General features: G+C 36.4%; 2 protein-coding genes across 2 annotated transcripts; one reads left to right on the top strand and one right to left on the bottom strand.

The window, feature by feature from the left end:
* The first annotated feature begins 1,012 nt into the window (after positions 1-1,012).
* LOC100252381 (uncharacterized methyltransferase At1g78140, chloroplastic) lies at positions 1,013-10,110 on the top strand. Its single transcript, XM_002285763.5, has 8 exons — positions 1,013-1,346; positions 2,803-2,906; positions 3,108-3,248; positions 4,401-4,482; positions 5,153-5,346; positions 5,494-5,605; positions 9,331-9,438; positions 9,795-10,110. The coding sequence occupies exons 1-8, from the start codon at positions 1,176-1,178 to the stop codon at positions 9,933-9,935; spliced, it is 1,053 nt and encodes a 350-aa protein (XP_002285799.1). The 5' UTR covers positions 1,013-1,175; the 3' UTR covers positions 9,936-10,110.
* Positions 10,111-10,463: 353 nt separating this feature from the next.
* On the bottom strand, positions 10,464-13,641 carry LOC100255818 (uncharacterized). The gene is made up of 3 exons (XM_002285764.4): positions 13,258-13,641; positions 11,713-12,464; positions 10,464-11,327 (listed from the first exon to the last, which is right to left on the bottom strand). The coding sequence occupies exons 1-3, from the start codon at positions 13,543-13,545 to the stop codon at positions 10,799-10,801; spliced, it is 1,569 nt and encodes a 522-aa protein (XP_002285800.1). The 5' UTR covers positions 13,546-13,641; the 3' UTR covers positions 10,464-10,798.
* Between the last annotated feature and the right edge of the window lie 922 nt (positions 13,642-14,563).

Genomic DNA, 14,563 nt, shown 5'->3' with positions numbered 1-14,563 from the left:
TTTTGCGAAATGCAACTTGTTCAGCAGTCTATGGAAAAATGCACCAGGATGTATCTCAAGTCTTGAGTCTCTTGACAGTGTTTTGGATGGTGTGGGCTCTTGAGGTTGGGCCACTTCTGTGTTGCCATCTTTGAAAGGCAGGAGGACAATAAAAGGAAAGAATAACCGTTCGGTTTGGCCACTTTCAACGTGCTAGTATCGATTTCCTCCTTTTTCGGCTATGGAAACTCCACATTCGATTTGTGTGGTCCGCAAAAGATAGCGTATTTAAATAGCAAAATTAAATGGGATAATTGTGTTTTGGATCAATTAGGTCAAAAAATTAAGATTTAACATATAAAAGTTGAATAATGGAGGGGAATGATATAAAATATGAAGACATCAATATACCCTTTAAAACTATTTTGAGTATTTTTTTACCATAATGTTTGACAAACTTTTTTATGTTAATTTTTTTTAATAATTATTATGAAAATTTATTATTTTTAGAAAACTAATTTTAAAAAATATATATTCTAAAAATTTATCATTTAAAAAAAATAAATTTGACATTTTTTTATTTATTTTTTATATACACAATTTTAAAATATATATTTTACAAAATGTTTGATATTTAAATAATAATAATAATAATTTATTTTTATTTTTTGGAAAAGAGTGTATTTTTTTTTTCAAATCACTAAATTAAATTAAATTTTATTGAGGTTTGTAAAAGAAATAAAATTTAAATTAATGTTTTTTTTTATAGTAAATAAAGATCATTTTTTGAAAGATAAAAAATTTATATCATTCTTTTCAATTTTCAAAATTTTTCTAGATTTTGAACTTAAAATGGTAAATTTATATGGACCAAAACTTAATTTTTTAACCTAATTAGATCCAAAATCGGACTAAATGACAGTCTAATAAAATAAAAACAAATTATTCGCTTATGACAAGTCTTCATAAAGCTTTCACAAAGCCTATCATTATGTTGGTACTAATATTTTTTAAAAATAGAAAGCAACAAACTTTAAAAAATGGGAAGCATCTGGACCATCCAACGGGACAAATAGATGAAGACTGGGCAGCATTTAAATAAGGGGGAAAAAAATTAAGGGACACGTTCACTAGTTTATATAAATGTGGCTGTGGTTGGGAGTGGAGAGAGTTAGGATTCAGAGAGACAAGAGTTAATGGCGAGAGTAATTGCTAAGTTCCCAACTGTGTTTGTCCCGGGTCAACTCGGTCAGCCCAGAGATCCTTTTTTCAAACCCTTGTTCTCACCGCCAACGGTCAACTTCGTTTTCGCGGCAAAACTTCGAGCATCTTCAACTCCTGCTGCCGTCGTCGTTGAAACCAAGCCGGTATTCGTTTCCGTCCTTTTGTTTTCCTCGTACTCTTGGTTTGGTTTCTGATAAAACGGAGGAAACCATAGTGGAATTTTAGATCCCAAATACTGGGAAAATCCAAGAATAAATGTTTGAATTTCTTGCTCTTCTGTTTTTTTTCCCTCTTTGATTTTATAGCATTCTCTCAGCTGTCAATCGAGCATAAAACGAATTCCTAGGAATTGTTTTAATTCATGTGATTCTTTATGATTGGTGTTTTTGAGAATTTGTACACTCTGGATTTGGTGCTCTGGTGCTACACTCTGGATTTTATTAGCTCTTTGATATGCGTGGATAGAATTGAACCCAACTTATGGTTTTCTTGTAATATCATAGGGACAAAGAGAGTCACATAGCGAGTCACAATTCCTATTTTCTATGTAAGGATAGATGAACCCAGTTTGAGTTTTTGTTCTATTATTATAGAGAGCAAATAGAGTTGCAATTCTAGTTGGATATGTGAATGGCTGATTGTTTAAAATTAACACAAATTCCATCCAACATGTCAATACCTTGTCTTTGTTAGTTGTTACTGCTTATGTGGATGAAGTTCACTTGGTACATCTACTGAAGGATCATTTCTTCCTTGAGACATCTTTCTCACACAAACAGGCATGCCCAAGCATGGATTGAGATGTGAAATCACATCTAGAATAATATTTCTTTTTTTTTTTTTTTTGATAGGTAAAGAAAATTCATTAAGAGCCAAAAGGCAAGAGAAAGGGTATACACGGAGTATACCATATACAAGGAAGCAAAAAACAAAAGAACAAACAAGCCTGACCCTTACTTGGTGGCTAACCAGTCAACAAAATCTATCAACGACAAAGTGTGTTCCTCTATGTATACCCTAATCCAATTCACAAAAGTGTACAAAAAAATAGATTTAATATCTTGATCGTTCCTCTCAATATCATCGAAGGCCCTTCTATTCCTTTCTTTCCAAATGGTCCACATCAGGCAGAGGGGGGCAGCTCTCCAGGCTTTCTCCCTTTTTTTGCCCACAAAAGAACCATGCCAACCCAAGAGGTTTCTTTTCACAGAGGAGTGATAATATTTCTGATTGTTTCAAATGCCTAATTAGTTTAAAGGGGATATAAGCTCCTTCATTTACATGCTTGGTCATGGCTGTTCTGCTCCAGTTTGGTAATGATTAATTGGATTTTTGGGGATGCTTCTGCGGTGAAGATTATATGTGATCTTGTATGCCTACACATAGAGCTGTGTACAAGTGCATGCATGCATGCACATATGCTTGCACATGCAGACAGTATTGCTGAAAAGAATTGTAGAATTTTGCAGAATTCATATGGTGCTGATGAGATGATGTCTTTTTATTTTTTCAACTACAGTCAGTTCACATGAGGAATTGCAAAATAATTAATATTTCCTGTCATGACACAGTATATTGTATCTTATTTCTTATGTTCAGGATCCTATTTCAGTTGAAAAGGAGATTAGCATTGGCAAGAGCATTTTAGCTTGTCCCATTTGTTATCAACCATTCACATGGAATGGTGATCTAGGTTTATCAGTGTAAGTCATATCTATTATTGCCTTAGAATGAGGACGTGTCTTTATTTTTCTGATAATTCTTCTAAACCCTCCGCCTTTTATATTCTAATTGATATTCTGTCATGTCCTTTTAAATTACCTTTTGATTTATTCTTTGTCAAGTTACGAGCTAGTCATTCTCATTTACTTAGTTTAATGTTTATATTGGATGATTATGGACAGAGAATCTATGCCAGGGTCTAGTTTCCACTGTAGTTCTTGTAAGAAGGCATGCTTCGGTAATGAAACACATCTTGACCTGACAGTAGCCACTGGGGCCAAGGAGTATGATGAATCCATGCCAGCTGCAACAGAGATATTCAGGTACTAAGAAATTTTTTAAATAGCAATCAAGCACGTTTCTATGAAAGGATGGAGTGGGTTGGTGGATCATATAGAGGATAAAGGGTCAAATGTCCATATATGTGACACCTATTCAGTTTCTGCTTTTAGGAAGTATATTATGAATTTTTGTATAGTATTCCTGGTTGCATTTGGAAGCAATTTCAAGGAAAAGTGACTCATAATGGCTGCTGGAGATTTTTGCTTGTGCGTTTGGTGATGACTGGTCTCCCTTTTCCTTTCCTTCGTGTGGTGCTCTTTTTAAAAAGACCAATGTATGAGGCCCTGTTGGTTACTGAAGGCTGATCCAAGTTGAAAATGTGCAGCTCAATGGAGTAATTCTCTTTCTTGGGAATTTTCTTTCAAACAAAAATGCAGTGCTTGTAGTTTAGATATTGATGCACTTTCTCTTGCAACCTCTGAGATGGGATATTGTAACTTCTTGTCTAAAGCAGACGTCAGATTGTGAGAGGAATCATGTCAACAGTGGCATCCAAGTGAGCTATAAACTAAAGTTGTCCAATGATCAATCAACAAACTAAATCTGAATTTAGGGGATGCATGGACATCCTATTATAAACCTTTTAGGACCATTGTGATTTATGGAGGACTTAAAATAGGCCCATTGTGATATTGACAACATTTTGCGAATTGCCTTTTATACTTGCTCAAGTACATTTTATAAAGGACTTGCATATGAGGTCTTCTTTCCCATTTGTTTTGGCAATAATGGAAACCTCTCACTTTTAACTTTTGTATTCAAATTCTATGCACAACTCAATAGGCTTATTAAAATTTCCATGGGACAGTCTAACTAACAGTTTTATGAGTTGCTGGACCAACTGTACCTAAACCAATAAAGATAAATTGGTAGCCAACATGCTACTAAATTTAACCTTGATTTTTAATGTAAAAAGTAAAATTGAAGGTGTTATTGCTAGATATTTGTCAAATAAATTTTTCTATTTATGTGTTCTGTGTTATAAATAAAAGAATATCATGTTATATGGTTCCTTTTGACGCTGGTCGAACTTGGTTCTTCTTGACTTTATTGTGCTAAATGAACACTACAATTGATGCTATATTAAATCTTTCTCGGGTTTTATGATGCCGGTTGATTATTTGTTGGAACAGGACTCCACTGATATCATTTCTCTATGAGAGGGGCTGGCGTCAAAATTTTATATGGGGTGGTTTTCCAGGTCTAGAGAAAGAGGTGATATAATGTTTCTTTTTTCCATTTTTCCACTAAAATATAATTCCAAAAGTCATTTCCCTGTATTTTTTTTTTTAAGAGGAGAAACTCTACACTTAATTCATTGATTATTTCGTGGGCATCATCTTTTCATACCTTATTCACTTTTGGATTAGTTGAGCTTGCAGAATCCTTTCTCTTTTCAGTGTTGCAGAAAGAAGTATTATGATAAATATATATGTAATATGTGGGGTGTGTTTGAAAATCCCTTGAAATTGAAGCTGAACATTCTGCTTTCTTTATATGAAAGAAAAAGTCATCCACTGCATAATTATTATAGAACATGAAGCCATCACTGCAGATGGTGGTTGAAACTTGAATGAAAGTCATTTCACAAGATCCTAATACCCTTATTTTTTAAAAAGTATCAAGGGAAAACTCATAGACTAATAGCATAACATAATTAGCTCATTGCATGCCAATAAAAGAATCTCATTTGATATGCTATATAAAGCACAATGGACTGATTGAAAATCTCCTTGGATGCCCAAACTGTACATTGTGATATATTTGTCTGTCTGTGTTGTGTATGGGATTCAAGTGGTCTATAATCTGACTAATGCTTGCTACCCTACTATCATATTCTTATCAAGTGGTTCAGCTATTAATCATGTGATTTTTTTTACTGCAGTTTGAATTGGCTAAAGGTTACCTTAAGCCAGTTCTAGGTGGAACTATTGTTGATGCTAGTTGTGGGAGTGGATTATTTTCAAGAACTTTTGCCAAGAGTGGATTATTTTCTCTTGTTGTTGCTCTGGACTTCTCAGAGAACATGCTACGACAATGTTATGAATTCATTAAGCAGGAGGAAGGCTTTCCCAAAGAGTAAGGAACTTAGCTGTTAATCTTCGCTCATCTCGTAGAATGAGCAACAAATTTAAATTCTATTAGTTGGAATTTCTAGGAACCTTCTAAATTATCTTTTGAATTATGATTTGTGATTATATATATCCGATTGAACTTGTTTTTCAGGAATATACTCTTGGTCAGAGCTGATATCTCCAGACTTCCTTTTGCTTCAAGTTCAGTTGATGCTGTGCATGCTGGTGCGGCATTGCACTGTTGGCCCTCGCCCTCTATTGCTGTATGCATTACAGTTTTGATATGTTGTTGCAATTTGATTCTTTTGCTTGTTATGGTGTCCATATTACTATCGATGGTCTTGACACTAGCATAGAAAAATTTATAGCCTCAGTGTCAGAGGTTTAGATTGTCTAAGGTTCCCATCTCAAAGTGTGTCACTAGAAAGTGGTCAGGGATATGCTCCTCTCTTTATGGTTCACTTTAAGTTTAAAATGTTAGCCCTATATTTAAAATTCAACCATCTTTTAACTTTAACTAGAACTTCTTATCATAGAATTTATAAATAAATTTTTTATACTTTTTAACATTTTAGTTCATTCAAACTTACACTTTCATTTATGAATGTTATAGAGATTTAGGAAATAGAATATGGTTTTTCACAACAAAAAAAAAAAAAAAAAGGAAAGAAAAGAATCTCAAATTTATTTGAAAGCCAACTCAACTCAATTTAACTTCAAACTACTTTTCACCTTATAGAACTACAAATAGATATGTGATGATTGCACATTCCTCAGTTCCTCTTTTAGTGCATTATGAACCTCTCAAATGGTTGTGATCCTCTGTTTCATTTTTTTATCTGTTAATGCCCGATTTCACAAACTCCATGTGGACCCCTGCTACATGTTCTAATGTGACATATTAGATTGCCAATATTTCATTGCCATGTGTATCAAATGATCTTCACTCACACAATTACATGTATCTTGCATCGTTACATAAGCACACTAATGTACGTCATGTTAAGCTAGAAGTCATGCTTGGTATAAGTGCCAATCCTTACCTTAGTAGATGCCTACTTGTGGCGAAAGCCAAGAGTATGCACTATCACCTTCCAATTGGGAAGATATTTGCTAGATGAGACATCACTTTTTTGCTAGCATGAGAAAGGAAAGGTTGATCCTTTTAAGCTCCAGGAGGTTGTCTCACAAGGTTGGTCAATTTGGACCCCCCACTGGGTGTTGTCAACTCGATCCCTTATGTATCATTGGCATTGGCTTGCTCTCCCATAAGGAAACGTTGACATATGGTAATGGTGTCGACACAAAACTCTGTCATTTTATGAAGAATGAAGGGCACCTTCTTTAAATCTGTATCACCTTATGACCTTTTCACTTGATCTCTATACTCTCTCGAAGATGTCCCATTTAAGGCATGGCACACTGATGCTACCCTGCTTGTCCAAGTCAGGGGCAACGCTTGGGAGGTCTTATATGGACCTGATACATCTTAGTGGTGGGCTTAGTTCTCTTACTATCAAGTTCTTAAGAAAAGGAGGTGTAGGCTCGTCAAGGTGAGATTGATTGGGTATGCATCAAACCCGTCTCAATTGGATTGAGAAAATGAGACATGCAACAATCGAGGGACCTACCACCATCTAATGCCACGTGGCATCGTGTGTATAATGATGTTTGTACAAGAACTATTTGATATGAGTATATGGAGGTCTCTAATTGGTTAGGCCCCACCAACCAATGAAGGTTAATCTTAGACCTTTATATAAAAGGTCTAAAGGTTCATTTGGCTCACCTCCTATCCTACTAAGAATCCACCATCAACACTATCTAAACCTTTTTTTTTATCAAAAGTTATTTATAACTATGTGTTAGTTGCATTCTTCACCTCAATAAACTGCTTCTTATTGGAGAGATAATGTAAAATCCATGCATGTACTAGTGGTCCTAATGTTAAGTGTTAACACCTAATGGCTCATTAAAATGGAATTAGTGCCACTTGATTTAGTTGTGGGCTTTTGGCTCTTCTATTATAAAAAATCCAATTTACATTGAGAATTTTCATCTTGTCCTTTTGTGTTGCTATCATCTATGATTTATTTATTTCTTTACAAGTGCCTTGTAGGTGGTCTTCAGTTCCTTTCCCTAAGACTTCTTGCTTTTCCTATGAAAATACATTTATGCTCTTTATTTTACTTTGTTCCCTTTCTTCCTTCTCCTTCTTCCATCGCAACCTCTCTTAGCATCAGAAAGTCTCTAAGGCTACAATGATTTTGAGAGTTTGCATGTGTTTTTTCCCTTTCAACATTAGGCTTGTTGAAGGTTTAGATCATTTAATGTGAGGGCTTTGTCATTCAATTTATCTTTGTTAGCTTGTCATGAGAGGGTTGAAGAATTTTTGACCTGTTAATAGTCTTGCATTAAGTTTTCTAATGTTTCTCTTGGAAGTTTTTCATGTTACACATTTTTTTTTTGTTAACAAGTGTCTCAAAAATCCTATTTGGTAAATGTTATGCTATAAGATAGTAAAAAATAAAAAATATAAAAGAGAGAAACAAAAGTAGAAGAGAGAAATTTCAAAAAATTACGAATATGATTAATCAAAGTCTAAAGCATTCAATATCACTAAGACTATATATATATAGTGAGAGAGAGAATCCTAACTCTAGTTGGAAACTATTTTTAATAGCTCTAACTCTAATAAAAATCTATTATTAAATAATAATATTCCTAACATAAATAATAAATAACAAATATATTATCACTTCCTACATTTATGCTTAACAAAGTGTGTAATTTAATATATTTATCTCTACCATGTTTCTCTAGGGAAAAGAATATTGCATAGAAAAATTATATATTGAAATTCTTTTTGTAAAAATAGATATCCTTATTGAATAAGGAAAATTGTTAGGAAATATCTTTATAAATATTATAAGTTATAAGGGGAAATAGTTATAAGATAAAAGATGGATATGTAAAACCTATATTGAGTAGGTAGAGATGTGAGGAAGAGTGGGAAACACTCGCTGTAGCAGGAGTTGATGGTTAAAGTTATAGATACAACGAGCGAGGAAATATAAGATGTTTCAAGACTTAATAGTTGTATTTGGTTTTTCTGTCATTTGTGTATTTCCTATGGTATAGTGGAATGAATTTATCTTATTCATGGATTAGGCATGATTGGCTAAATTATATTAAAACTTGTGTTTTTGTGTGATTGATTTCTTGCTTATTTTCATTTTTTTTCTTTATGGGTTGCTTGCTTCTGCACAACATTTTTCTCTTCAGCCCTGAAAACTTGGAATCTTTCAATATTTAAATACTAATTTTCCCTACTAAACAATGAAAATCACCACATCCCATAGAAAAGATTTCTGAATAGAAACTTGTTTTCTTGTGTTCGAATGCCCACAACTTGATCAAGGAATAATTCTTGTTAAATTATATGAGGACTCTTTGTCAAAAAGTGGAAGGTAAATTATTTTAGCATTTTTTTTTTTTTTTTAAAGGTGGAAGTGTTTTGAGAATCTGGTGCTTATTCACCACCTTTCATGTTAATATGAACTTTGCTATCAATAATAAGAGCCACCAAAATCTGAAAATAAATGGAGTTCTGGAATATTTTCCTTGATCTACATTTATCTACTTTTACTTAGTACCAAGTCTAGGCGGACTTGATCATCCTCTTCTGATTAACTTGGGACATTGAAAATTTGTTTAGAGGGGAAGGGCATGGATAGGTGTTTTGTGGCCTTTTTGTATTCTTCTGGATATATAGTGAACAAAGGTTGTGTCATGGAACCACCATCTCAATCAGCTAAGCTATTTCCTGAATATAAATTGAAATTACTAACTTGATTTCATGTGTATACCTGCTTGTGTTAGATTCACCACACTCATCTGATAACACTTTAATGTCCAAGGTCCTACTGTTTTTATATTGACTTCTTCAGCCTGTTCTCCCTGTAATTTGACAGCTATGTTTTTACAGGTAGCTGAAATAAGCCGGGTTCTTCGCCCAGGAGGAGTTTTTGTTGCTACCACCTACTTGCTTGATGGCCCTTTTTCTGTGCTTCCTTTTCTTAAGACTCTGCGCCAGGTATCCTGGTTTTGCTTTAAACTCATATATATGAATATAATTTAGAAATTGGTTTCACATGAAATGGATGGTGCAGGGAATAGATAACTTTAATTTGGATGGTATGATTCAAATCAGGGTCAGGTTTTGCAAAAATGGATTCTTTTGGGGGCCCTCTGGGCATTTGTCCTAAAGCCTTGTCTGTATGACATTTCGGCTCTGTGGTGGGAAGAATGACTTCTTCCTACCATTTTGAAATCTATTCACACATTTGTTAAATTCACCTGATTGGCTCTGTTTGTATGGGTCTTTCTTTCTTTGTCAGGAATTGTGGGCTTTAACTTGACTAATGGTGGGTTCTTTGTTTCTCCTTGTAGAATATGGTGCGAGTTGCAGGCAGCCATGCGTTCTTATCTGAACGTGAACTAGAAGATCTCTGCACAGCCTGTGGGTTAGGGGGTTTTACATGTGTGAGAAATGGGCGCTTTGTGATGATCTCAGCTACAAAACCTAGCTAAGAATTTGGTTTACACCATTCTCCATCGCCTCATTTATATTGGATGTCTGTCAAAGAACTTGGAAATTCTGTAATATTCTTGTACATGGGTGCTGCTGAAATTGCATATGGGTAAATTGTATGAGAATCTAAAGAATCTACAGGGTGAAATAAAGTTGAGGGCCTTTGATATTTCATTTGTTTGTTGTTATGGCATAAATTTGGTTTTGGAAGGATTTCACCTGTTAAGGCGTTCTGTTGTTGTAAACACAGAACTAAGATCATTGTTGAGCTGTGCCTCAAATGGTCATGCAGGAACAAGTTGCTTAGTATTCCATTATCACCTCTCAGATTATGATGAGAGTCGCAAGCCTAAGTGCAATTGATCTTAATCCATCCTCCCTCAATATGGATCCAGAACTAAAGGATTGTGTAGCATTTTGTTTCTGGATGCCATTTATTCATCCCATCATATATCAACAACAATACTGTAGTTTTAGCATTTATGAATACACATATCAACTGGAAGAGGTAAAAGGCCTATAACACCTTTGCTCACAAAAAAGCCGGTTATATTCACGCAGGAGCGTTCATTAGTCTTAACCCCCTTCGACTGGGGCCTTGTTGATTACATGTACACGTCACATTCGTGGATAACAGTCAAGGAAGACTAGAACAAGATTGGTGTGTGTTTTGTATGCATCTTATGTGTATATACGCAATGCCATGATTTTCTGAGTCTGAATTCTTCATCACAAAACTGGGAATTTTGTATGATTAATGCCACGCTAAGGTTTTGAATCTTCCTCACCATTTGAGCTGCAAATGTAGCCTCATGGAAATAACTAATAAGGAAAGGCCAGCTTCTTATGCTTGTCCGAACATCTATTCCCCTAAGTTGGAGAATGTCAATTGGTGGTGAAGTAACATCTTGTCATCATTTTCTTCAAAATCTGGACTGCTCCTCCCTTCATAATCTATTTCAGTGACGCCCCTATCATTGACATAGGCATCTTCTGATTCTAGTAGCTGAGCTCGAGGATATTCTGTTCCTGCACATATATTGTCCGACTCCATCTGTTGCATCTCTGATTCTATTAAAGCCTCCATCTGAGCCCGTTCCTTGTCTCTGGGATAAGTGGAATATAGGAATGAATAGATGAGGCAACAGAGAGCCATTGGAATTCCTATAGCTGTGTACAGTGCCTTGGCCAATGATGCAGCATTCCCTCTATCTGTTGCTATCTCTTCCGATTCACTGGATCCCTCGGGAACCGGTTTGTAACCATAAACATGCTGAGCCAATATCCCAACAACAGGTGGAGCAAAAGATGACAATATGGACTCGAAAGATCGATCCAAAGCATAGATACTTGTTCGAGATTTTTCAGGGACTATCTCTGCAAAAATTGGACTGCATGCAATTACCAAAATAATATTAAATGCACGAATAAAGATAAACTTTATGTGATCTTATCAACTAATAGAAATATGGTTCATAGTTTGGTTGCTTCACAAAGTGTCTATCTTATGAGTTCCAGCTGCATGATAAAAGATTGAAGGGGTATTAGGAGACCTAATGAGATGAAGCCATCCCAGACTATTCTAGTTTACACAGCATGTGAAATTGAGTTTCTTAACATGAAAAATGGTCATCCTTGGATTTCAACAGATTAGATTGTGTGTTGAAATGCTTGGACACTGAAATTGAAATCTTTCAATTCCATGATGAATCCAAAATACTCCAAAAAATTAGCATATGAAAGAAAACTGAAAAAGGAGGGCTTGTGAAATCTTACTTGTTTGTAGCTGGAGCATTCCAGGATATGCACAACCCCATGATGAACAAGACCAAACCATGCATGGCTGCAGTGGATGGATTGTCAGGTAAAACCAGCAGAAGTAGTGCTGCTAGTGGGATGGCTGACAGTGAGCTTATCTGTGCCAAAATTATCCTCCCAGAATCTGGGCGGATCCTGGAAAGAATATCCCCCATCCTACCCCCAAACAGTCCCCCAAGGGAAGCAGCAATAACAAATAAGCTTATGAGGAATGCGGTTTTCTTATGAGAGAAGCCTATAAGCTCTAACCACATGGGTGCAAATGACAAAGCTGACCAGGGGAATGAACCGGTGACACCCTGAGCCACAATGATCTGGAAGGATGTAATCTTGATGACAGATTTGGCTTCCTGAACCAGGTCCTTCACTTCAGACCATATGGATTTACTTGGAACTTGGTTACTGGCTTTAGCAGCACCATCTGGGAAGTGTGGGTCATTGGCAAAGAGGCGGACTAAAATACCTACAATAACACTGACCAGTCCAACAAGATGGAAGGAAATTCTCCAACCCGCGATTCCCATGAATGTTGTCTGGGCCAGCAACAATGCACAGAGTCCACCAAGAATTGAGCCAAGGTTCCCTGTCAGCTGTAGCCATCCAAAAGCCATACCACGGTTGTGATCATCAGTGGAGTCAGCTATAAGGGACTGAATTGCAGGTCCAACTATTGCAAGGCCAATCCCATTCAAAGCTCTTGATACTGCCACCTGATTGACCAAAGTTGGATGACTTAAACTTGAAAATTTGTCAACAGGCAGGGCCGAGGGTAACAGAATTTTGTTTCCTTGTTCTTAAACTTCAAAAGAATTGCTGAGTGACAGAAAAAAGAACATCTCGAAAAATAAAATAAATCAATCAATCAATTCAAAAGAATTTCAGTTCATTTATATTCTCTTGAATTTCTTGATTTGGATTTTCAGTGAATTGGACAGCTGAAGCACCATCTCGAAAGAGAAATTAAAATTGAGTTCAATACCTAACCCAAATGTGAATTCTATTCATCTCATGCATGATTTGGTCGTTGATTAATTTCTTGTTGAAATTGACAAGGGAGCTTTCAGACACTATACAAAAGTTAATGGTTTTGTTGTGGGTGCATGGCACTTGGAATGAGTGCATCCCCTGATTAAAACTTACTTCAAGTTAGGTCATCACTGACATTATTTTGGTGATGAACCCATGCCATACTGTAAACATTTTCTTTCACAACGTTTGATTCTAGCACACAATTTTCAGAATCCCCACCTTAATAGGTGATCGCTCTCATTACAATTCCGTTTCACATATGCTCATATGCCCACTGATTCAAGGCATTCTCCAATTTGAATTTTTTTCCCTTGTTTTTTTGAAAAACGGAAACAGCCTACTGCATGATTTCCAAATTTTATTTCTTTTAATTTGTGTATTCATTCAAACCACAAAAAGGGAGAAGCATCAGAAAATAATATATAAGAAAGAAAAAGGAAATAGTTGGTTTGAATTGGGAAGCTGGGAACCTACCTGGAAGAAGGTGGAGGAGAAGGCGACGAGGAAGGTGGCGGCAGCCCAAAGGAAGGCGCCGAGAGCAATGACGTGGGTGCGGTTGTGACGGGCGGCCAGGTAAACGGCGAGTGGATAGGAAGAGGCCTGCACCATGGACCTGAAAAGGGTGAGGGAGCCCAGGCCAGTTGGGTCCGTATGGAGGGCTGCACCCACTTCCTTGTACACCCCTGAAAGCAGAGACTCGTCTGCTCTCTCCATTATGCCTGCTAGGTTCACCAACACCAACGTCAGCGTCTCTGCCTTCATCTCTGTCTCTGCCTTTCTCTATCTCCCTCTTCCCTGCTTTCTTGTTCTTCTGTTCACCCTCTCTCAGAGAAGCTTACTCGTTTGACTCTGTTGGCCAATCGAAGGGGTTAGCCCCTCAATTAGGCTGGACACACGTGGCACCTGTCCCTTTCAGCCCATGAGTGTTGGGCCCTTGGGCTACCACTACGGCCTACAACAAATGGTACTATGGGCCCCAATGGATTTTGGACTGGAATGGGCTGGGCTGGGCCCTGGTGGGTAGTATATATTGGACTACAACTTCCATTCCATCAAGTCCCAATGTGAGGGTATGGCCCAACCCACTACCCCTACCTTTTCCTTTCCCATTTTGGGAAAAATACACTAGCTCTAGGCTTGGAACTTAGGAAGAAGCACTTTATGTGCTCATTCTCCAAACAAAACTTACCCCTGCTCTTGAACTGACACTTCAAAATGATACCATCTCCAATTGCTTTCTCTCTACTAATTAGTGACTATAATATATATTTTATTGGATGTAATAAATAAATATTTTTAATAATTTATTTATTTATTTATTTTATGAAAACCATATTCTATACATAAAGCTAATGGGAGGAATTTATTATCCTTTAAAAAGCAAAGTTAGATTTTTTTTTTAAAGTAAATTTTTAGATTAGACCAAGTGTAATGCAGGGAAAGCCTTCACAATTAACATGAAAAAGAAATAAAGAAAAAAAAAAAAAAAAGACAATAAAATGAAATCATGCGGGCGTGGTGGTTACGAAAATATAATAATTAAATGACAAAAATTAGAAAAGGTTAATTGGGGGGTACTTGAGAAGGAGGAAGTGTAGGGGATAGTGGAAGGAAGCAGATGGGGCGGGGCCCAATGATCATAGCGTCCGTACGGGACGGAGGTGGGGGGCCGCACCGCCCCAGCCAGAGAGGGAAATGTCAACTACCCTCCCCCTCCCCACGTTTAATATGCCCATCCCACCGTCCACGTGTCACTACTTCCTTATATCACGCCTTCTTG

This window comes from Vitis vinifera, chromosome 18 (assembly GCF_030704535.1).
Source record: "Vitis vinifera cultivar Pinot Noir 40024 chromosome 18, ASM3070453v1".
Classification (NCBI taxonomy): domain Eukaryota; kingdom Viridiplantae; phylum Streptophyta; class Magnoliopsida; order Vitales; family Vitaceae; genus Vitis; species Vitis vinifera.
Note: the sequence above shows the minus strand (reverse complement) of the source record. Positions and strands in the feature narration are given on the sequence as shown.

Excerpts from the sequence above, each read along its gene's own strand:
- LOC100252381 (XM_002285763.5), top strand. The coding sequence starts at position 1,176 with ATGGCGAGAGTAATTGCTAAGTTCCCAACTGTGTTTGTCCCGGGTCAA. Across the intron at positions 5,347-5,493 it reads GAGGAAGGCTTTCCCAAAGA|GAATATACTCTTGGTCAGAG; the intron begins GTAAGGAACTTA and ends CTTGTTTTTCAG. Across the intron at positions 9,439-9,794 it reads TTCTTAAGACTCTGCGCCAG|AATATGGTGCGAGTTGCAGG; the intron begins GTATCCTGGTTT and ends TTCTCCTTGTAG.
- LOC100255818 (XM_002285764.4), bottom strand. The coding sequence starts at position 13,545 with ATGAAGGCAGAGACGCTGACGTTGGTGTTGGTGAACCTAGCAGGCATA. Across the intron at positions 12,465-13,257 it reads TCTCCTCCACCTTCTTCCAG|GTGGCAGTATCAAGAGCTTT; the intron begins GTAGGTTCCCAG and ends TTGGTCAATCAG. Across the intron at positions 11,328-11,712 it reads AATGCTCCAGCTACAAACAA|TCCAATTTTTGCAGAGATAG; the intron begins GTAAGATTTCAC and ends AATTGCATGCAG.